General features: G+C 38.4%; 1 protein-coding gene across 1 annotated transcript; it reads left to right on the top strand.

Annotated features, from left to right (window-relative positions):
- The first annotated feature begins 158 nt into the window (after positions 1–158).
- On the top strand, positions 159–20,382 carry CENPH (centromere protein H). The gene is made up of 9 exons (XM_036887821.2): positions 159–380; positions 2,090–2,145; positions 5,188–5,236; positions 5,602–5,676; positions 6,840–6,896; positions 8,882–8,945; positions 16,612–16,663; positions 17,949–18,112; positions 20,027–20,382. Exons 1-9 carry the CDS (start codon positions 259–261, stop codon positions 20,117–20,119), a joined length of 732 nt encoding a protein of 243 aa, XP_036743716.1. The 5' UTR covers positions 159–258; the 3' UTR covers positions 20,120–20,382.
- Positions 20,383–24,250: the final 3,868 nt, after the last annotated feature.

The raw sequence follows: 24,250 nt of genomic DNA, 5'->3' as shown, positions 1-24,250 counted from the left end.
ACCCAGAGCTTGACAGATTGACACCTAAGAGTTCTTTCAACTCTTTACTAGTGGTCTGTAAGGATTTCAACTAGTCCACCCAGGATAAGGTGAGCGGTAGCCATGGCAACTGGAGCCCGGGGCGTGACCGGGGCGGAAGGGGCGGGGCCCGGACGCGACAGTTCTCCGGCCTCTTCCGGGAACCAAGGTAGTGGCGGGAAGAGCGGTGCCGAGCCCGCGTCTGGCCTCGCGAAGTGGTAGCCCTTGGAGTGAGCCAGAATGGAGAAGCCATCCGAGGAGCCAGTCACCGAGCCGGCGGATTCAGGAGGGGAAGGCGGGCCGCCCCAGGTCGCCGGCGCCGAGGCGGCGCGTCCCGAGGACCGCACGACCCTGCTGCTCAGGTTGTTCCCTCTGGCCCGTTCGGCCGGAACCGAGTGGGCGTCATGGCCAAGAGCTCTGCCCATTGCTCAGAATGATCAGAATGTCCAGAATGCTTCGAAGTTACGCTTGGTCACTTAATGGCTGCGTGACTGCATCATTCAGTTAACTTCTAGAAACCCCATTCTTCATTTTCGAAAAGAAGAGGAAAACGACGCACTCCTAGCAGAGTTGCTCTGGGGGTTAAAGGAGATACTCTGGGGCAAGCGTTTAGCACAGTGCTCAGGGCCCTTAGGGTCTTTAGAGCTGCAGTTTTCCCCTCCCTTTCTTATCTCTACGCTCTGGGACCCTGATTTTTCAGCAGGTTGTGGGGTACATCCAAGCCCTGAGCTACTGGAGGCGGTTGCCCGCCCCTTTCCTTCGTAGACCGTTTTCAATCTAGAAGCTTCATGTTACATTTTCTACCAAGAGAGCGATGTTTGTACCTTTACACTAAGCAATTGCTAGGGGAAAATTTGTTGAGAAGGGACATAGCTCTGATAAACTAGTGTGCAGACTAAGGCCCTGGGACAAATCCACCCCTTACTGGCTATTTTGTGTGACCCCCCAAGCTAAGAATAGTTTTTCTGTCTTTAGGTAATTAAGGAAAAAAATAACAAGAAGAATTTTAAAAACACGTGAAAATTATAGAAAATTCAAATTTCAGTGCCCTGAAGTGGTTTTTTGGAACACAACTGCCACAGGGCTGAGTTGAGTAGCTGCAGGAGAGAACATGCCATTCACAAAGCCTAAAATACTTGCTGTTGGGTCCTTCACAGAAGAAGTTTGCAGACTTCTAAACCATAACAAGGGGTTTTTTGTGTGTGGGGGGGGGCGGGATAAACACTAACCATTTTAGCTTCATTACTGCTTTGAAAGGCCTTGGCTAATAATAAACCTCACAATCTCACTTTAAAAATTCCTCCTATGTACAGTACAAAATACTAAAATATTAAAGATATGAGATGTCCTATTCCCTTTCAGCTAAAAAGTAACTATTCTTTCACTGGGTGTTATAAAATGTTAGCCTACTTAAAACTCTTAAGAATTTGTTCTTTTCATTGGGAATTTCATATCAAGAAACTTACGCCATGGAACTTGAGAAATTTGGCTAATGTTCCTTAACTACTTAAGTAGGTCTCAAAATAACAAAGCAAACAGTTTATGAAACTACAAAGTAAATGTGAAATATCTTTTAAGTACAACCTAGTAACTAATTAGGATTTTACCTCTAGCTTTTCTACTTCCTTCATGTATCATTTTGAATTAAGTAGAACCATAGGACAACTAAGAAACTCCATGAATTACTTATCCCAGAATTAATATCTTTGTTGTTTTTCTGTATCTCCTGAGTTTGTTACAATTATATCTCATTACAGTGTTTGCAGGTTTCACCATTTTGATCTATTTCATTGTGTAGCAGTTGTCATTAAGCCCCATTAAGAATAAATTTAAAAATCAAATTTTTAACTTTTCCTCACAGATGCTGTTTTTCCCACTGTATTCCATGTTCTGCCTTCCTCTGATGCCGTAAAGTTCTTTATGCCCATTTGAAATAATACAGGCCAAAATGGAAGAGGATGCTGAGTTTTATTTACACTTAGTTTGATACATCAGCTTCTGAAAAAAATGAGTTGGTTTATCATATTCTAATGAGTAAGACTTTAGTAAAGAGATAACTGTCTTTATTCAGGCTGAGAGCACAAACGAAACAACAGCTTTTGGAATATAAATCAATGATCGATGCAAGTAAGTATTTTCATTTTCAGATAAGGTTTTATGAGTTTAATGATGAACAGTAATTTGGGGAAAAGAAAATCAACTTTACAATAAATTATTTATTTAGGGAATGGGAGTGGCAGCCTAATGCAATACTATACCACTTAAGACAAAGAGCAGGCTTGAGCCCTAGCCCTCAGGAACTTTTAGGGATTCAGGAAATAGATAAAAAACAACTAACTAACAATGCAAGACAATTAAGTTCTATCAGAGAATTGAGAAATCCCTGTGGGTTGAAGAATCATAGAACTTGCAGTCATCAACAACTTGAAAATTAAATTAGCAAATCAGGTGATTATTAAAGTTATCTGAGACCTATACTTTGAGGAACACTGCAGTGTAGGAATAAATCACAGAAGGGATATAAGCTTAAAGACATAAGTGACAATTTTCAATTCTAAACACAGAAAAAGTTAAATTTTATCTTTTAAAATTATTAATCCAGAAGTCTCAGGGACTAAAAGAGTAGTAAAATAATGGGTTTAGCCCTTCTAAATAATAACCACCTACTGCCACCTGATTTATAAGCCCTTGGGTCACAAAGATAAGTTTCGGTGATTCTTTATTTCTCTGTGAATTATGCTTAAAAATAAAACCATGTAATATGTTAGGTTGAATCAAGAACTGTGGAAAAACTGAGTTGCCTCATAAATGTCTTAGTCACTTCACTGAACCCATGTGATTTTCAGACTCACCCTACAGAGAAACCTGATGCCTGTTCATAGTCACTCCCAATGTGTGTGGCTGCTTTGGCATAGTGTAGTATTTTTGTGATTCATTTGTGTTGTTTATTTCAGTAATTCATTCCTTTTTATTGTGGCATATATTTCATGATGACTATACTACAGTTTGTTTATCCATGCACCTATTGAGGTACATTGAATTGTTGGCCACTTTTGCTCATTATAAATAAAGCTGCTGTGGACATCTGTCATTTGCACGTGTCTTTTCATAGACTTCATTTTTTTCATTTCTCTTGGTTAACTACCTAAAAGTGAAATTACAAGTCATATGAGAAATACATGTTTAACTTTTTAAGAAAGTACAAAACAGCTAAAATCGTTATACCATTGCAGTACATTCCCTCCAGCAGTGAATGAGATTTCCACTTCTCAAATATCCACTCCAAAACTTGGTACTGTCAGTCTTTTTAAATTTTAGCCATTCTAATAAGTACTAGTTGAATCTCATGGTTTTAATTTACATTTTGCTGATAACTAATGATGTTGAGTATCTTTTCATGGGCCTCTTGGCAATTTATATGTCTACTTTTATGAAGTAAAAGTTCAAATCTTTGACCATTTCTTAATTGTTAATCTTGCTGAGTTTAAGAGTTTTTTGTTTATAAATGAATACAGTCCTTTTTCAGATATATTTACCTGGCAGACATTCTTTCCTACTTTGTTGCTTGCCTTTTTATTAACTGTCTTTTGAGGACCAGAAGGCATTAATTTTGATGAAGTGCTATTGTCAATTTTTTTCTTTTGTAGTTTGTGATTTTTGAGTCCGATTTAAGAAATTGTGATATTTCAAGGTCACAAAGATTTTCCCCTATGTTTTGTTCTAGGTTTATGGTTTTAGTTTTAACATTCAGGTCTGTGATCCTTTTTGAGTTAATTTTTGTGTTTTTTTAAGCTAAGGGTCAAGGTTCATTTTTTTCCATATGAAAGTCTAAATTTTCTAGCCCTGTTAGTTAAAAAGACTTTCCTTTCTCCATTGTTTATGTGTAGGTCTGTTTCTTGGCTCTGTGCCCTGTTCTCTTGAGGTTTTTATCTATACTTAAAATAATACCATCCTATCTCAATTACGATATCAGCTGTAAGTACTCCCCAACTTTGTTCTGCTTTGTCAGAATTGTTTTGACTGTTATAGATCCTTTATGTTTCTATACGCATTTTAAAATCAGCTTGTCAATTTCCACAGGAAAAGAAAACAATTTTTGACTGGAATTTGATTAGGATCTATAAATCAATTTAGGAGAAATTGTTATATTAGCAGTATTCTCCTGATGCATGTACATGGTATATCTTTCCATTTTGATATTTGGTAGTGTTCAGTGTAGAGGTCATATGCATATTTTGTTAAATTTATCCTTAAGCATTTCTCATGTTTTGAATGCAGTCATACGTGGTATTTTTAAATATTAATTTCCAGGCTAATATATATATATATATATATAGACAGTTGGGTTTGTTTTGACAGTAATCTTGTTCATTTATTACTCCCTTTTATTTTCTATCATTCTATAACTACTCTGTCCAGTATGGTAGCCACTAGATCCACTTGACTATTGAACACTTGAAATGTGGTTAGTCTTCGTTAAGAAGGGCTGTCAATGACAACACGGATGGAGCTAGAGGGTATTATGTTCAGTGAAATAAGCCAGGTGGAGAAAGACAAGTACCAAATGATTTCACTCATTTGTGGAGTATAACAACAAAGCAAAACTGAAGGGACAAAACAGCAGCAGAATCACAGACTCCAAGAAGGGACTAGTGGTTACCAGAGGGAAGGGGTTGGGGAGGATGAGTGGGAGGATAGAAGGGGATTAAGGAACATTGTGATTAGTACACATAATGTAGGTGGATCACAGGGAAGGCAGTATAGACAGAGTAGACAAGTAGTGACTCTAGCATCTTACTACGCTGATGGACAGTGACTGAAATGGCATGAGGGGAGACTTGATAACATGGGTGAATGTTGAAACCACAATTTTGCTCATGTGAAACCTTCATAAGATTGTATATCATACCTTAATAAAAAAGGGGGGGCTGTTGATGTAAAATATGCACAGAAGAAAAGATTGTGAAATATTTCATTAGTAATTTTAAATTAATTACATTTTGAAATGATAATGTTTTGAATCTGTTAGATAAACTATCTTAAAATCATCTTGTTTCTTTTCTAATGTGGAAACTAGAAATTAAGAATTACATATTTAGTTTGCATTTTTGGTTTACATTATGTTTCTGATAGCACTGTTCTAAAATGATACAAATTATTAATTTGTAGATGAAGAAAAAACTCCAGAACAAATCATGCAAGAAAAGCAGATTGAAGCGTATGTCATATTTTAAGCTTTTATTTGTCATTCTAATTAAGATTTAAATCATATTTTCCATTTGATAATATCTTCTTTTTTTCTCAAGTAATTTATGATGAATGTATTGAGAAGTTGTTGGTATGGGATATAGACTTACATGTATGTACATGAAAGATAACACTTTTGGCATCCCCCCCTTAACAAGATAGCAAAAAGTACCTTAGGAGGCATCAGTTTACCAAATCTGTAAATGCATTGGTGTGGTGAGCCTTTAGAATACTTCTACTTAGAGGCATTTCATTTTTTTCAAAGGTTTATATATTTATTTCAATAGTGACTTCTTCTGATGCTGCTAAAATCTTTTGTTCATGCTTTTTTTATAGTAAAATTGAAGACCTGGAAAATGAAATTGAAGAGGTGAAAATTGCTTTTGAAATGAAAAAGTTTACATTAGACAGGTAATTATTACACTTTAGGTATACGCATTGTGAACTGAATGAAAATGGGTATGATGTGAGGCAGAGGGAATATTTTAACTGGTCTAAATGAATTAATCAAGCAAAATGATGGTTAGATAATATCACAAAAATTTTGAACCCTGAGAGAAAAGTTACATCATTATTATCTTAATTTGAAAAAGTTACATTAGAAAGTTTAATAAGGAAATGCCCATCCAGACAATAGAAGTGTGAGGTTAAATCTCTTTTGGTGTTTGAAAGAATTACATGGATTCATTTATTCCAGTAACTCTTAATCTAGTTAAAGAATTGTCATTGAGTCAAATGTATTTTCAATTATAGGTTTTGCATCTGTATTTTAAAATTTATTCAACAAATAGGAGAGTGCTCACCATGTCCTAAGATTTCTGCTAGGTCCTGGTATATAACTGTTAATAAGACACATGGTCTCTGTGGTCTGCATTAATAGCCTCACTTAAGTGAATGAGTCATAAATTACTTCCTTGTATTTCTGGACTTCCCAGATGAAATTCGTCACATATTTAATTGAAAATAAAGATCTTTTAATTGCTTCTAGCAATGAACTTTTATCCCTCATCTCATATGTTGGCTCATTATATAGATCATATTTTTTAACTAAGGTAACTTCAGAGCTATTATTTCTTTTTAATGAAGCAGATTTTTTTGTGTGTGGCAGAGGGGAAGAAATGACTAATGCTGCTGAGTTGATTCCCCTTTTATTATTACTTATTAGCTATTTGAATTTAGTAGTAATTTTTTAAAGTTTACAGTCAGGTATGGCTTTGTATTCCCCTAACTATCCACATCAGGCCTCTTCTGATCTCTGTAGTGCCTTAATGTTTAATGCTTCCTTCCAGGCATGCACCAAGATAGAGGGCTTGGAGAGCAAAGCTCGGGCTGGATTTCAGGTCTTCTCCACCCCACAGCCTGCCAATGTAGAGCCACAAGCAACAGCCCTATCTATCTTGGTGTTATTTCATATTTCTGGGACTTCTTTATCAAAGATTTTCCCATACAGCACTTAAAAACCTGCTGATGTTTTATGTTATACTGAATAAAAATCAATCCTGTCATTTAAAATTTCCTTTTCAATGTATTATAAATGTTATCCATGTTTTATAACATACTTTTTTCTCTCAAAGGATGCAACTTTCAACTGCACTTAAAAAATATCTGGAGAAAATTAACATCAAGAATAAGTAGGTACTTTTTTATTTTTCTGGATTTGGTAAGGATAGGAGTAAGAAGGATATCTGCAGAATGACTATAAGTTTCGATTTTTTTTTTTAAATCAACTGTCACTGCCAACCACCTTTGTCTGGAGAATAAGAAAGTGTTGGAATTTTTGTAGGCCCTTCTTAGCATTGCAACAACTATATAGTTCTGTTGGCATCTCATTTGTATTGCAAACTTTAGAAGCAATGGAAATATTTTTTATATCTAAAAAATACTGAAGTTTATATTTTAACAAAATTTTAAAAGTTAAAAGTTAACTTTTGTTTAGTACTTCCTAAAAAACAGAAGCCGTTTTACCTCTTTTAATCCAGCGATAACCCAGTGAGATAGGAGGTATACTCATTTTTCAGTGGCTGAAATGAGCTTAGGTATGTTGAACAATTTGCCAAGGATTAAAAAATAAAGACTGGCAGGCAAGGTCCTCTGTATTCTGGTCCTAAGTATCTGGGCTCAGGGTCCTTACCTGTAATCTTATCTCCCAAAACTTTAAAAATGTCATGCTAAAAAAAATATCCCCTACCATTAGCCCCAGAAAAGTGTGAAGATAGATCTAGGCACCTCCCCAGTCTTAGTCCAGACTGATAGGCATTCTCCCCATTTTTCACTTAACTCCAGGATTATATAAATTCTAAAATCTGAGTTTGGGCTAACTATTGCTCCCCCACAAAAGGAGAGCTTAAAACATTTTTGAGATAAAGGGGTACAGGACAGTCATCATATTGACACCCAAAGACAACAGAAAGGCTGAGGCAATATCCTTTAGCATGTTTTAAAGTTTAGAGCCAAGTACAGCTGGAACTAGTAGAAAATGAGTTCAGCTCTCCTAGGTCTGTGCAAAGATTCCCCCTTTTCAGTCTCCCCAGTAAATTCCTTCTACAGGGTTTCTCATGCTTGGCTGATTATCATAATAATTAGTATCATGGTGATCACATTGCTAGTCCCATCCCACACTATACTGAGTGAGAATCTCTGAAGGGGTGGGGTGGAGCTGGTAATACACATTTAACAAGCCTCCCAAGTGATTGTGGCACTTAGAAGTATGAGAACTTCTGTTCTTTCTCAGTCTTATTGCACACTCTTCTGCTCCAGCCATACCAGACTATTTAATCTGGGTAATTACTTCACATTCATTAAGATTCAAGGGTTTCCCTTGTTCCACTCTGTGCACAACTCTCAGTGGTTCATATCCATTACTGATTGTAATGAAACTATACTGTGGTTGTGGATTTGTTTTTCTCATCCACCAGATTCTTTCCTCTTTGAAAACAAGTACTATGTGTACTCTGTTTTACATTCCTGATACCTGGCACAGTTCTTCACCTATACTAGGAACTCAGAAATATTTGTTGGAGAAATGGGGATTAAAAAGTAGCTTATTCATTGAAACTATCCTGTACAATACTATAATGGTGGATACATGTCATTATCCATTTGTCAAAATCCATAGAATATACACCACCAAGAGTGAACCCCAGTGTGGGCTATGGAATTTGGATGATAATGAGATGTCAGATGTAAGTTCTTTTGTAACAAATGGACCAGTCTGGTGGGGAGTGCTGGTGATGGGAAAGGCTGTGCATATGTGGGGACAGTGGGTATATGGTCTTACCTTCCAATCAGTTTTGGTGTGAACCTAAAAATGTCCCAGAAAATAAAGTCTATTTCAAAAAAAACCATCTTATTAGCAAGTTATTAGGGCATTTTTCTACCTAAATACAGATTTTTAGAAATGTTTCTACATGGTTAAATTTGACATTGATGAAATATTTCTAAACAGAAATTTCATTTACATCAGACTTTTCTGAATTTATTTTGTTAAATGATTGCTTTCATTGAAGTGTACAGAGAATTGAATGAAAGTAAACATATACTAATCCATACCTTTATTAGTGAGAGCTATTATCTTATGACTAAGGTTAACAAGCCATTATTTTTTATTCCTTTTTAGTGTGCTCATGGATAACATGGAACATGTATTAAAGCTAAATAAATTAGTAATGAAATCACAGCAGGTAACTTCACACTTTGGGCTGCTTATGCATTCTCATGATTTCAGTAACACTTCCTTGCTCATAACAGTATTGTATGTGGTTAAATAGAATTACCCAGAGGGAGTGGTATGGTTTGAATTCACGGACCTCAAGTTTTCTCTTTTTCAAAATTCCATTATTTCTGATGAATTGTGGTAATTACCTACTTAACAGTTAAGTGACTGTCCTCTCTCTCTTTTTTTTATTATTATTTTTGGATTTTTTTTTTAAGGTATCATTGATATACAATTTTATGCTCGGGTGTCACATGAGGAACATTGTGGTTACTACATTCCCCCTATTATCAAGTCCCCACCACATACCCCATTACAGTCACTGTCCATAGCATACTTAGATGCTGTAGAGTCATTACTTCTCTTCTCTGTGCTATACTTCCTTTGCCATGCTCCCCCATATTATGTGCACTAATCATAATACCCCTCAATCCCCTTCTCCCTCCCCTTTGGTAACCACTAGTCCCTTCTTGGAGTCTGTGAGTCTGCTGCTGTTTTGTTCCTTCAGTTTTGCTTTGTTGTTATGCTCCACAAATGAGGGACATCATTTGGTACTTGTCTTTCCACCTGGCTTATTTCACTGAGCATAATACCCTCTAGCTCCATCCATGTTGTTGCAAATAGTAGGATCTGTTTTATTTTTAAGGCTGAATCATATTCCATTGTGTATATGTACCACCTCTTCTTTATCCATTCGCCTAATGATGGACACATACATTGTTTCCATTTCTTGGCTATTGTAAATAGTGCTGCAATAAACATAGGGGTGCATCTGTCTTTTTCAAACTGGGCTGCTGCATTCTTAGGGTAAATTCCTAGGAGTGGAATTCCTGGGTCAAATGGTATTTCTATTTTGAGTTTTTTGAGGAACCTCCATACTGCTTTCCATAATGGCTGAACTAATTTACATTCCCACCACCAGTGTAGGAGGGTTCCCCATTCTCCTCATCCTCACCAACATTTGTTGCTGTTTGTCTTTTGGATGTTGGCCATCCTAACTGGTGTTAGGTGATATCTCACTGTGGTTTTAATTTGCATTTCTCTGATGATTAGCTATGTGGAGCATATTTTCATGTGCCTGTTGGCCATCTGAATTTCTTCTCTGGAGAACTGTCTGTTCAGATCCTCTGCCCATTTTTTATTCGGGTTATTTGCCTCTTTGTTCTTGAGGTGTGTGAGATCTTTATATATTTTGGATTTAAACCCCTTACTAGACTCCCCCTATTATCAAGTCCCTCCCACATACCCCATTACAGTCACTGTCCATCAGCGTAGTAAGATGCTATAGAATCATTACTTGTCTTCTCTGTATATACTGCCTTTCCCATGTACCCCCCGCCCCCACTACATTATGTGTGCTATCATAATGCCCCCTTTTTCCCCTTATCCCTCCCTTCCCACCCATCCTCCCGAGTCCCTTTCCCTTTGGTAACTGTTAGTCCATTCTTGGGTTCTGTGATTCTGCTGCTGTTTTGTTCCTTCAGTTTTTGCTTTGTTGTTATACTCCACAGATGAATGAAATCATTTGATACTTATCTTTCTCCACCTGGCTTATTTCACTGAGCATAACACCTTCTAGCTCCACCCATGTTGTTGCAAATGGTAGGATTTGTTTTCTTCTTATGCTGAATAATATTCCATAGTGCATATGTACCACCTCTTCTTTATCCATTCATCTACTGAAGGACACTTAGGTTGCTTCCATTTCTTGGCTATTGTAAATAGTGCTGTGATAAAAATAGGGGTGCATATGTCCTTTTCAAATTGGGCTGCTGCATTCTTAGGATAAATTCCTAGGAGTGGAATTCCTGGGTCAAATGGTATTTCTATTTTGAGTTTTCTGAGGAACCTCCATACTGCTTTCCACAATGGTTGAACTAATTTACATTCCCACCAGCAGTGTAGGAGGGTTCCCCTTTCTCCACATCCTCGCCAACATTTGTTGTTGTTTGTCTTTTGGATGTTAGCCATCCTAACTGGTGTGAGGTGATACATTGTGGTTTTAATTTGCATTTCTCTGATGATTAGCTATGTGGAGCATATTTTCATGTGCCTGTTGGCCATCTGAATTTCTTCTTTGGAGAAGGTTCTGTTCAGATCCTCTGCCCATTTTTTAATTGGATTATTTGCTTTTTGTCTGTTGAGGTGCATAAGCTCTTTATACAATTTGGTGTCTACCCCTTATCGGATATGTCATTTATGAATATATTCTCCCATACTGTAGGATGCCTTTTTGTTCTACTGATGGTGTCCTTTGCTGTACAAAAGTTTTTTAGTTTGATATAGTACCACTTGTTCATTTTTGCTTTTGTTGCCCTTGCCTGAGGAGATATGTTCATGAAAAAGTTGCTCATTGTATATTCAAGAGAGTTTTACCTGTATTTTCTTGTAAGAGTTTTGTGGTGTCATGCCTTACATTCAGGTCTTTGATCTATTTCGAGTTTACTTTTGTGTATAGAGTTAGACAGTTATCCTGTTTCATTCTCTTACATGTAGCTGTCCAGTTTTGCCAAAACCAGCTGTTGAAGAGGCTGTCATTTCCCCATTGTATGTCCAGGACTCCTTTATCATATATTAATTGACCATATATGGTTGGGTTTATATCTGGGCTCTGTATTCTGTTCCATTGATCTATGGGGCTGTTCTTGTGCCAATACTAAATTGTCTTGATTACTGTGGCTTTGTAGTAGAGCTTGAAGTTGGGGACCATAACTCCCTGCTTTATTCTTCCTTCTCAGGATTGCTTTGGCTATTCAGCTCTTTTGTGGCTCCATTTGAATTTTAAAACAATTTGTTCAAGTTCGTTGAAGATCACTGTCGGTACTTTGATAAGGATTGCTTTGAACCTGTAGATTGCTTTAGGGAGGATGGCCATTTTGACAATATAATTCTTTCTACCCAAGAGCATGGGATACATTTCCATTTATTAGTGTCCTCTTTAATTTCTCTTAAGTGTGTCTTGTAGTTTTCACGGTATAGGTCTTACCCTTCCTTGGTTAGGTTTATTCCTAGGCATTTTATTCTTTTTGATGCAGTTGTGAATGGAATTGTTTTCCTAATTTCTCTTTCTGTTAGTTCATTGTTAGTGTATAGGAATGCTACAGATTTCTGTGTATTAATTTTGTATCCTGCAACTTTGCTGAATTCAAATATTCTTGTAGTTTTGGAGTGGATTCTTTAGGGTTTTTTATGTACAATATCATGTCATCTGCAAACAATGACAGTTTAACTTCTTCTTTACCTATGTGGATGCCTTTTATTTCTTTGTTTTGTCTGATTGCTGTTGCGTGGACCCCCAGAACTATGTTGAATAGAAGTTGCGGTTGTGGGCATCCTTGTCTTGTTCCTGATCTTAGAAGAAAAGCTTTCAGCTTCTCACTGTTAAGTATGATGTTGGCTGTGGGTTTGGTGTATATGGCCTTTGTTATATTGAGGTACTTGCCCTCTGTACCCATTTTGTTGAGAGTTTTTATCATGAATGGGTGTTGAATTTTGTCAAATGCTTTTTCAGCTTCTATGGAGATGATCATGTGATTATTGCTTTTTCTCCTTCTTTTTATTGACAAATGGAAGATGTGATGGATTTCGAATGTTGTACCTTCCTTGCATCCCTGGGATAATCCCACTTGATCATGATGTATGAACCTCTTGATGTATTTTTGAATTTGGTTTGCTAATATTTTGTTGAATATTTTTGTATCTATGTTCATCAGGGATATTGGTCTTTAGTTTTCTTTTTTTGTGGTGTCTTTGCCTGGTTTTGGTATAAGAGTGATGCTGGCTTCATAGAATGAATTTGGAACTATTCCCTCTTCTATTTTTTGGAAAACTTTAAGGAGAATGGGTATTATGTCTGTTCTAAATGTCTGATAAAATTCAGCGGTGAAGCCGTCTGGTATGGAGGTTTTGTTCTTGGGTAATTTTTTGATTACTGATTTAATTTCATTGCTGGTAATTGGTCTTTTCAGATTTTCTGTTTCTTCCTTGGTCAGCCTTGGAAGGTTGTATTTTTCTAGAAAGTTGTCCATTTCTTCTAGGTTATCCAGTTTGTTAGCAAATAATTTTTCATAGTATTCTCTAATAATTCTTTGTATTTCTGTGGTGTCCATAGTGATTTTTCCTTTCTCATTTGTGATTCTGTTTATGTGTGTAGATTCTTTTTGTTTCTCTTAATAAGTCTGGCTAGGGGTTTATCTATTTTGTTTATTTTTTCAAAGAACCAGCTCTTGGACTCATTAATTCTTTCAGTTGTTTAATTTTTCTCAATTTTATTTATTTATTCTGTAATGTTTGTTATGTCTCTCCTATTGATTTTTGGCCTCACTTGTTCTTCTTTTCCAGTTTCAATAATTGTGAGTTTAGACTGTTCATTTGGGATTGTTCTTCCTTCTTTAAATAGGCCTGGATTGCTGTGTACTTTCCTCTTAGATGTGCCTTCACTGTGTCCCACAGAAGTTGTGGCATTGAGCTGTTGTTTTCATTTGTCTCCATATATTGCTTGATGTCTGTTTTAATTTGGTTATTGATCCATTGATTATTTAGGAGCATGTTGTTAAGCCTCCATGTGTTTGTGAGCCTTTTTGTTTTCTTTGTACAGTTTATTTCTAGTTTCATTCCTTTGTGATCTGAGAAGTTGGTTGGTAGAATTTCAATCTTTTTGAATTTGCTCAGGTTCTTTTTGTGGCTAGTATGTGATCTATTCTGGAAAATGTTCCATGTGCACCTCAGAAGAATGTGTATCCTTCTGCTTTTCCATGGAGTGTTCTATAGATGTCTGTTAGGTCCATCTGTTCTATTGTGTTGTTCAGTGCCTCTGTCTCCTTATTTATTTTCTGTCTGGTTGATCTGTCCTTTGGAATGAGTGGTGTGTTAAGTCTCCAAAAATGAATGCATTGCATTCTATTTCCTCCTTTAATTCTTTTAGTATTTGTTCTATATATTTGGGTGCTCCTATGTTGGATGCATAGATATTTATAATGATTATATCTTGTTGAACTAACTCCTTTATATAATGTCCTTCTTTGTGTCATGTTACTTTCTTTGTTTTGAAGTCTATTTTATCTGATACAAGTACTGCAACTCCTGCTTTTTGCTCCCTGTTGTTTGCATAAAATATCTTTTCCCATCCCTTCACTTTTAGTCTGTGTATGCCTTTGGGTTTGAAGTGTGTCTCTTGTAGGCAGCATATGGATGGGTCTTGCTTTTTTATCCATTCTGTAACTCTGTCTTTTGATTGGTGCATTCAATACATTTATATTTAGGGTGATTATCAATAGGTATGTACTTATTGCCATTGCAGGCTTTAGATTTGTGGTTACCAAAGGTTCAAGGTTAACTTCCTTCCTATCTAAAAGTCTAACTTAACTCTCTTAGTATGCTATTACAAATACAATCTAAAGGTTCTTTTTTTCTCCTCCTTTTTCTTCCTCCTCCACTCTTTATATGTTAGGTGTTGTATTCTGTACTCTGTGATCCCTTGACTGACTTTGTGGCTAGCTAGTATAATTTTGGATTTGGTTAGTTTTTAGGTGGTGTACTTCCTTTGCTGTGGTTTTATTTTCTCTGGTGACAGCTATGTAGTCTTAGGCACACTTCCATCTAGAGCAGACCCTTTAAAATACACTGTAGAGATGGTTTGTGGAAGGTAAATTCCCTCAACTTTTGCTTATCTGAGAATTGTTTAATCCTTCCTTCAATTTAAATGATCATCTTGCCGGGTACAGTATTCTTGGTTCTCGGCCCTTCTCTTTCATTGCATTGAATATATCATGCCACTCCCTTCTGGCCTGTAAGGTTTCTGCTGAGAAGTCTGATGATAGCCTGATGGGTTTTCCTTTGTAGGTGATCTTTTTTCTCTCTCTGGTTGCTTTTAATGCTCTGTCGTCGCCTTTGATCTTTGCCATTTTAATTATTATGTGCCTTGGTGTTGTCTTCCTTGGGTCCCTTGTGTCGGGAGATCTGTGGACTCCCGTGGTATTGAGAGACTGTTTCTTTCCCCAGCTTGGGGAAGTTTTCAACATTTATTTCTTCAAAGACACTTTCTATCCCTTTTTCTCTCTTCTTCTTTGGGTGCCCCTATTATGCGAATATTGTTCCATTTGGATTGGTCACACAGGTGTCTTAATATTCTTTCATTCCTAGAGATCCTTTTTTCTCTCTCTCTCTGCCTCAGCTTCTTTGTATTCCTGTTCTCTAATTTCTATTCCATTTACTCTCTCCTCTACCTCATCTAATCTGCTTTTAAATACCTCCATTGTTTGTTTCATTTAAATTACTGTATTTTTTAAGGAGTCTGTCTCCCTCCTGAATTTGTCCCTTAGCTCTTGAGTATTTCTCTGTAGCTCCATCATCATGCATATGACTTTTATTTTGAATTCTTTTTCAGGAAGCTTGGTGATCTCAGTCTCACCGAGCCTCTTACTGGTGTTTGACGGATTTCAGAGTGAACAAGGTTCTTCTGCCTTTTCATAGTCCTGGAGGGATGGGAGTGGTTGCAGGCGAGTAACGTGGATGTCAGTTGGGAGGACAAAGTCCCTTCCAGCTTCCTGGTCTCAGTACTTGTCTTGCTGTCTGTGCTGGTTAGCTGTGCGCAGGGAGTGGCCTCTGGGTTAGTCCCCTAAACTGCCATGGGTGGGGCTGCCCCCTGCTGGCCTTGGCGATGGCAGGGTTCACCACAGGTGTTTTCTGGGAAGGTGAAGCCCTTTCGTGCTTCCTGGTCGCCATACCTGTTTCTGCTGTGAGGGCCAATTAGCCGTGCACAGGGAGTCACCTCTGTTAAGTGGTGTAGTTGCTTTAGGCAGGGTTGCCCTCCACCTGTTCTGCAGCAATGGCGGGGACAGTGGGTTTGCGTGCAGATGCTGGTGAGGAGGTAGGAGTGGCAGGCTGCTTATCATGGTGAGAGACCTTGGGGCTGCATTGCCAACCATGGGGATGGAGCACCTGAAGCTCCTGAAAGTTCCCAAACTGCTGGACTGGGTGTGCCGGGATGATTTTGTCCACCTATTCCTTCTTCTAGAGCCTTGCCCATTTAGCAGCCCTCTGACTGTTGAGAAGTCTTTCAAAGCAGGTGCTTTTCTTTTGTCCCAGGGCAGCTGCTTGTGAGAAGCTGTTCACAGTCTTAGTCTCTGCCTTTGGTTTTCAGCCCCTCTAATCTCCAGACACCATCCGGTGTTGGTCTGTGCTCCCGGAGCAGATTTTTAGGGCTGGGTATTTAGCAGTCCTGTGCTTCCACTCTCTCCCCACTCTGATTCTCTTCCTCCACCGGTGAGCTGGGGTCAGGGGAGTGCTCAGGCCCCGCCAGGTTGCAGCTTTTTTACTTTACCGTTTTCCATGAGATGTTCACTTCTCCCAGATACAGACTGGCTAGTGTACTCTTACTTCTGGTCACTTTTTTAGGAATAGTTGTATTTGCTATATTTTCAAAATATATGTGGTTTTGGGCAGAGATTTCCACCACACTTATCACATTGCCATGTTTTTTCCTCTCACCTGTCCTCTTTCTTTTCTTGTATGGAAATAAAGGAATTGAAAACTGGAGTTGTAGAAAAGATAAACTAATAAGTAAAATTCACTGATTTGAGTATTATAGGTATGTTCTTTGATGATGTGTTAAATCTTTTTATTTCCAATAATAGGAATCTTGGGATTTGGAGGAAAAGCTGCTTGATATTAGAAAGAAGAGATTTCGTATGTAGAACAATTTTTTTTTGTTTACTTTTCTTGTAGAACATATTTTCAATTACTGTGGAGACTGATAAGGCCAGATCTCTAAGCTACTGAGAAATTTAAGTTTCTAAATTTTCAAATTTTCTTAAAACTTTGGACTTTTTAAAATTTAAAATTAGTATACAAAATGCTTTTTGCTGGATGGATTTTTGTTTTAGAATTTGAAATCACAAAGTTAATAGTTTATCTGTGGGAGGGGAATCAAATTATATGTAGAACAGTTTATGTGAAAGTGATGCCTTCTACCTGTGTGACTGCAGTTAAGCATGTATCATTCCAGGCCCTTTTCCACACCTATATAACGATATTTGTATGTATGTAACTTTTAAATGATCAGTCGATACATATGGTTCTACAGTTTTTTTAACTTAATGACTATGAAATGATTTTTTGCACTGGAATTATTGAAATGTTTATTTTAAAAGTAATACACATTATAGAAAATTTGTAAACAAAAAAGTTTACCTAGGAAAAGTTAAACTTTCAGTTTTACCATCAACAGGTAATCTTCAGTGCTTATTTCTTATAAAACTGACATCATTTTATTTTGTGTTATCAACTGCTTTTTCATTTAATAGTAGAGGCATGATTTATTGTTTTTAAGTACTATACAGATTTGCCTATTTGTAAGTAATCTCAAGATTTAGTAGTCTTGGTCATCTGATTTAATCACCCTTTGGATGTTTAATTTTTTTCCATTGCATTCCAACCTACTTATGATACATAACTGTTAAGGAACCAAGGTGCTGAGACATAACCCATTGACATTTTCAAGTGGTTTGATTCTTAGAACATTTCAGGAACTCCAAAAAAATGGTTGATGATGTTTGTCCCTGGGAAAGAGATTCTTAGTTTTCATTGAAAATTTATCTTGTTGATATTGCATTTTGCAAATAAAGGGGGAAAAAGTATTTCCTTACATGTATCTCCTGCCTGTTTTTTTGGCAACTCAGAGTAAATACTTTGACATGGTGCCACTTCAGACATTTGTAGATGGCTATCATTTTCATACATATGTCCCTTAAACATTTCATGGAGAGCATTGCTAAGTATATAATTTAAATATTGGTATTTTTTACAGGGGAATAATTTTTAGATCAAAGTGGAATTGTACCCTAAACTGCTGCTTATTAAAAATTTTCTCTTGACTGAAATAACCAGGAACTGTTCTGCTTCATAGTTTTTCAAGATTCTTGTTTGGAGGAGTTGTCCTGTATAGTATATTATTTTATTTTTAACCTAATAGAATTAAAACAAGCTTCAGAAAGTAAGCTTTTAGAAATACAGACTGAAAAGAACAAACAGAAAGATGAGCTGGACAGTATGGAAAATTCAGACAAGATAAAGACCATACAAGAAAATCTACAGGTGGAGATACAGATTACTACAGTTATTCAACATGTGTTCCAGGTAAGATTTATATATATTAGAAACGAAGTTTTAAAGAACTTTTTTTAAATGATTGCTTCTACTACTTTCAGATTTAATTTGTTACTCTCTGATCTTGGCAAAATATTCAATTCAGTACCGAATATTGATATGTTTACATATATCTGTGTGTTTAATTCATGTGTTTTTAATGTTGAAGGCTTTGATTTCTCATTATGGTTAGACCTTAAGCATTTATAAATGGAAAGATTTTAGCAGCTCTGTGGAGGCAGAATGGTATAATGGTAAAGAGCATTATACTCTAAGTTGGGAAGTAGGAGAAAACATGGATGGAGATTATAGGAATCTAGAGTTAAGATCCTACCTACTACTTAGTAGTTGCTGACCTTGGGCAAATTATTTAATTTTTCTAAGCATCTGTTTCCTTATTAGAAAGGGTGGTTATGAAGCTAAAGAAGGTAATTGATGTTAATCTGTTTAGCATAGTGGCTGGTCCAAGTAAATTCTCAGTAAATTTTGGTAATTAGATTATCAATTTAAAAATGTTATGTGTTCTGTTATTCTGGAGGTTTTTCACTACTTTTTGAGTTACAAAATGTCCCTGGAACTGTTGAGATGAAATACTTATATTACGTATTTCCAATTATGAAGATACACAGTTAAAACTGCCTACTATATATAAGTAAATGTCTGTGATGTGTAAAGCATATCCTTATAGAATATGAGGTCTTACATCTCACTGTAAGAAACTCTTCCTTAGGTTTTACGTCTACATTTTAGTAGCACTGAGTGATTTGATTAGGAGTGATGAAATCTCCTAAGCTAACCTCCAGTGGAGGATTGCATCCTGAGTACAGAATCATTTTAAATTTCTTTGGCATATTTTCCATCCTACTGCTTTGAGTAAATGCCATTACTATGCACTTCTTAATTTTTCTTCATAGCTCCTAAATTAGTGTTAATTTTGATTTAATGAACTCATTGCTTTGCTAAAGAGAACATAGCTTTTGGCCATTTTAGGAGCTCTCTATTCCTAAAGGAAGATCAGCTCTTATGGGTTCAGTCACGCTTGACTGCTTGCTTCTACCTGCCTTTGTAAACAGGACTAGATTTATGTATACATGACCTTTCATTCACTTACAACAAGAATATGCCTTATAGAGGCCAAAGTTTTAGTATTTTTATATTTAACAGGCTAACACACTTATACTCTAAAAATCTGTTTTAACAGCATTTTAGTTAGTAACTCAGTATCATTGAGCCATAGTTCTCCAAAGAATGACGACCAGAATTTTCATCAATTATGACCCTAGTCATTCCTCTGTTGTCTACCACAAACATATTCTGCACCTTTTTCAGGGTATTGAAACTTTGCAAGTCCTGATAACTAAGCTTTTCTTCTACCTCTTTTTAGAATAGGACATATATTTCATAAGGTATATAACTGTTAAGTCACTATATTGTATGCTTAAACCAATGTAATATTCTATATCAACTATACTTCCATTAAAAATAAATATGTAAAATAAATATTTTGATTTAAAAATACAAATAGGACATATTGCTTATTTTTCTTTAACCAGAGAAGTGCAAAATGAACTCAGAATAGTAGCTGCAGTCTTTTTCCTTTAATCAAGGATACCACTGCAAGTATCCTTAATAGGTTAAAAACTATCCACAAAAACTGATGAAGCATAAAAATTGTTTTAGTCAATGTAAATATTCCTTTCCATCATGGGGATCAAGGCTGAAGCCTTAGTGAGAGTGGAAATGGAGATACAAGAATATATTAATATTTTTTCTCTTGATCACAGAGTAAATATTCACTCCTTGTTCAGTAAAGACTTGATGAGAGCCAGTGAAAGAATTTTTTTAAATCTTGTTAAATTTTTTAAAGTACTTATAACTTTAATTAAAAACTTTTTTTAATTACAGAACCTCATTTTGGGAAGTAAAGCCAACTGGGCAGAGGATTCTGCCCTTAAGGAAACTGTTCTTCAGCTTGAGAAGAATCTCACCATGATCTAAAAAGAATTCTATCTTGGCATTTTTTGTTTCTGTCTTTGATGTGTCATTTAAATAGCAAAATTTCAAGTGAAATGTTTTTCCTGTGTTTTTGGAACTATTTAATACTGCAATTTTTTTTTTTAAGCTTGAGTTAACACTGTAACATGGAATCTGTTATTTTAAATATGATAATTAAAGCGACTGTCATACTGTAAAAGAATCTTAAAATCTTAGCCTTGGAAAGATCCTGAAGGACATCTAGTCCAACTTTTCACTTACATGTGTAGAACCTGTAGAATCAAAAGTTAGCATAAGCACAGCCATCTTAAAGGCTCAAACACTATTTTCTAACCTAGAAGGAGAAAAATTACTAGAACTTTGAAAAACAAGTTAGTCAGCCAGTGTTAATTGTAGTGACCTTTAGTTAGCCAACCTCAATCAGTTAAGCTTATCTTGCTAGAACCACCCTAAACATTCCGAAAGTGATTTTATCTAATCAGACCCCCAGGATGAGGCGTCAGCCAAAAATTTATGTGTCTATGAAAAAAAAAAACACTGTATTGTGACTGTAGAAAATACTGCCCCTTTGAAAATGCTATAAAAACTTCTGGCTTTGTGAGTTCGGGGTCCTCGCTGAGACCCGCTGCGTCGGGCTAATGCATGGACCCCAGCTAGCTGGCCTCTGAATAAATTCCTCTTGCTTGTTGCATCAAGAGACGCCTTCCGTGAGTGATTTGGGGCGGCGTCCTCCTCTGGGAGAATCCAACATTTGGGGGCTCGTCCGGGATCGTGCGCTCACCCCGCTTCACTCCCGAAGCCGTTCTTGGAGGAAGAGGTAAGATTAGTGGCGCCTTGAGTTGTCTGTGTTCTCTGTTCTGCTTTTCAGTGAGACCGGTCGGAGTTCTGAAAAGGGTACCCTCTGTCTGGCAGCCGTCCCGGTCCCGTAAGGGGTCGCGACTGCGGTCGGTAGACGTACTTGGAGCACCGCAGGCTGCAACCCTGGGGGACACCTGGTGGCCTCCCACCTGTTTTTCCGCAAAAGTGAACCGGATGAGATAGGGTTGGTTTTTGGGCGCCGAGAGTATCAGCCCACTGATTCCTTCCGGTTCTTGGTCAGAAATCTGAGGAAGACAAAAAGCGGTCGCTGTGTGTTTAATCTCTGTGTGTCTCTGTTTTATGTGTCCTTTACGTGTCTAATAATTGTTATACTGGCAATGGGACAGACCGTGACGACCCCCCTTAGCCTGACTTTAGGTCATTGGACAGAAGTGAGAGCAAGGGCGCATGACGTCGGTAGAAGTTAAAAAAGGGCTGTGGCAGACTTTCTGTACCTCCGAGTGGCCCACTTTTAACGTTAGATAGCCCCCGGAGGGGACTTTTGACCTCTCCACTCTGCTTGCAGTAAAAGCTATTGTTTTCCAGAATTCAACTCGGGGACATCCGGATCAGCAGCCCTACATTGTGGTCTGGCAAGAATTGGTGGAAAATCCACCGCCCTGGGTAAAGCCCTGGGTGCGAAAGAAAGCGAACTCTCGAGTCTTATTGGCTCAGGCTCAACCTCGGGGAAAAGGGAAAGAGACCACCAAATTACACCCTGACACTCAAGACTTGCTCATGGTTGATGATCCCCCTCCTTACCATCCTGCCTCTGCCCCGGCGCCCGAGGCCCCGGCACCTCCGATGCCTCTAGCCTCTGGTACCGAGGCATCGGGGCCAGCTCCGGGACCGGCCCAGAGAACTCAGCGGCGCCGAGGGGCCGCATTGGACCCATCAGGTATTTTTCCCCTCAGGTCTTATGGGGCCCCCATTCTCGGGGAGGAAGGAGACCCGCCTTTCCAACCTCTGCAATACTGGCCATTCTCCTCTGCCGATTTATATAATTGGAAAGCTAACCACCCTCCTTTTTCAGAGGAACCGCAGAGACTAATGAGACTGATAGAGTCCCTGATGTTCTCTCACCAGCCCACTTGGGATGATTGTCAGCAGCTCTTACAGGTACTCTTCACCACGGAAGAAAGAGAAAGGATCCTCCTGGAAGCGCGAAAGAACGTGCCTGGAGCTGACGGACGACCGTTGCAACTCCCTCATGATATAGAAAGGGGGTTCCCACTGACCAGACCCAACTGGGACTTTAATTCTCCAGAAGGTAGCGACTAACCATCTATCGCCAGGCTCTGGTGGCAGGTCTTCGCGGGGCTGCAAGGCGCCCCACCAATTTGGCCAAGGTAAGAGAGGTTAGTCAGGGAGCCGCTGAGGCACCCGCAGTGTTCTTAGAACGCCTGATAGAAGCCTTCAGGCGGTATACTCCTTTTGACCCCACTTCTGAGGAACACAGTGCTTCAGTGGCTCTTGCCTTTATTGGGCAATCAGCACCTGATATTAGAAAGAAGCTTCAGAGACTAGAAGGCTTACAGGATTTGTCGTTGAGAGATTTAGTAAAAGAAGCTGAGAAAGTTTATCATAAGAGAGAGTCTGAGGAAGAGAAAGAATTAAGGAAGGAAAAGGAAAAAGAAAGTAAAGAGGAAAAGAGGGATAAGAAGCATGAGAGAAATTTAACAAAAATCTTGGCCACAGTAGTAGAAGGTAAGGGACGCCCGCCCTCTAGTGGTAGAACTAGTAAGGCAGGGCACCTGGGCAACCGGCCTCCTTTGGATAAAGATCAATGTGCATACTGCAAAGAGAAAGGACATTGAGTGAAAGAATGCCCTAAAAAGCCACTGCAGAAGCCTCCAGAAAAGGTGTTGTCTCTGCTGGAAGACGAAGATTAGAGAGCACGGGGCTCGGAACCCCACCCCGAGCCCAGGGTAACTCTGAAAGTGGAGGGGCAACCCGTTGAGTTCCTAGTAGACACCGGTGCTCAACATTCTGTATTAACTAAAGACAAGGGCCCTCTCTCTGGCAAAAAGTCTTGGGTGATTGGAGCTACAGGCCAGAAACAATATGCATGGACCACCCGAAGGGCAGTAGACTTAAGAGTAGGACGAGTAAGTCACTCGTTCCTCATTATACCAGAATGCCCTACGCCCCTGTTAGGAAGGGACATCTTGACCAAAGTAGGAGCCCAAATATCTTTTCAAGCTGAGAAACCTCTGGTGACTAATCAAGAAAATAAGCCTTTGAACTTGAGTATTCTGACCATAAGATTGGAAGACGAATACTGTCTTTTTATGGAACCAGAGCCCTCCTGAATTAGTCAGGAGTGGCTCGACCGATTCCCAGGAGCCTGGGCGGAGACGGCGGGCATGGGGCTCGCCAAGAACCAGCCCCCTGTAATCATAGAACTAAAAGCTTCAGCCTTGCCAGTGACTGTGAGGCAATATCCAATAAGTAAAGAAGCCAAGGATGGAATTAGGCCACATATCCAGAAGCTCATGGAACAGGGAATATTAGTAAAATTGAATCCCCATGGAACACCCCCTTGCTGCCTGTAAAAAAGGCCGGAACAGGAGATTACCGACCAGTACAAGATTTAAGAGAAGTTAACAAAAAGGCACAGAACATTCACCCCACCGTGCCAAATCCCTATAACCTACTAAGCTCCCTGGCCCCAAAAAACATCTGGTATTCAGTTTTAGATCTAAAGGATGCTTTCTTTTGTCTGCGCTTGCACCAGAACAGCCAACCGCTGTTTGCCTTTGAGTAGAAAGATCCCACCACAGGAACTACTGGGCAATTGACCTGGACTCGTTTGCCACAAAGATTCAAGAACGCGCCCACCCTATTCGATGAGGCTTTACATCAGGACTTGGCTTTCTACCGAGCTTCAAACCCACAGGTAACTTTGCTGCAATGTATTGATGACTTATTGATAGCCGCTCCCACCCGGGAGACCTGCCAAGAGGCCACTGAAGCCCTTTTGACTGAACTTGCCAAATTAGAGTATAGAGCATCTGCTAAGAAGGCACAGATCTGCCAACAACAAGTGATTTATTTAAAATATTCCCTGAGAAAAGGGAAAAGGTAGCTTACTGAAGCCCGGAAGCAGACTGTGACGCAGATTCCGGTCCCCACTACAGCACGCCAGGTTCGCGAGTTTCTGGGGACAGCGGAGTTTTGTAGATTGTAGATACCCGGATATGCTTCCTTGGCCGCCCCTCTGTACCCCCTTACCAAGGGGACAGCCCCGTTTGTTTGGGGATCTGAGCAACAACA

The sequence above is a fragment of the Manis pentadactyla genome, chromosome 2 (assembly GCF_030020395.1).
Source record: "Manis pentadactyla isolate mManPen7 chromosome 2, mManPen7.hap1, whole genome shotgun sequence".
In the NCBI taxonomy this organism is placed as follows: Eukaryota; Metazoa; Chordata; class Mammalia; order Pholidota; family Manidae; genus Manis; species Manis pentadactyla.
This window is presented reverse-complemented; position numbering and strand designations above follow the sequence as displayed.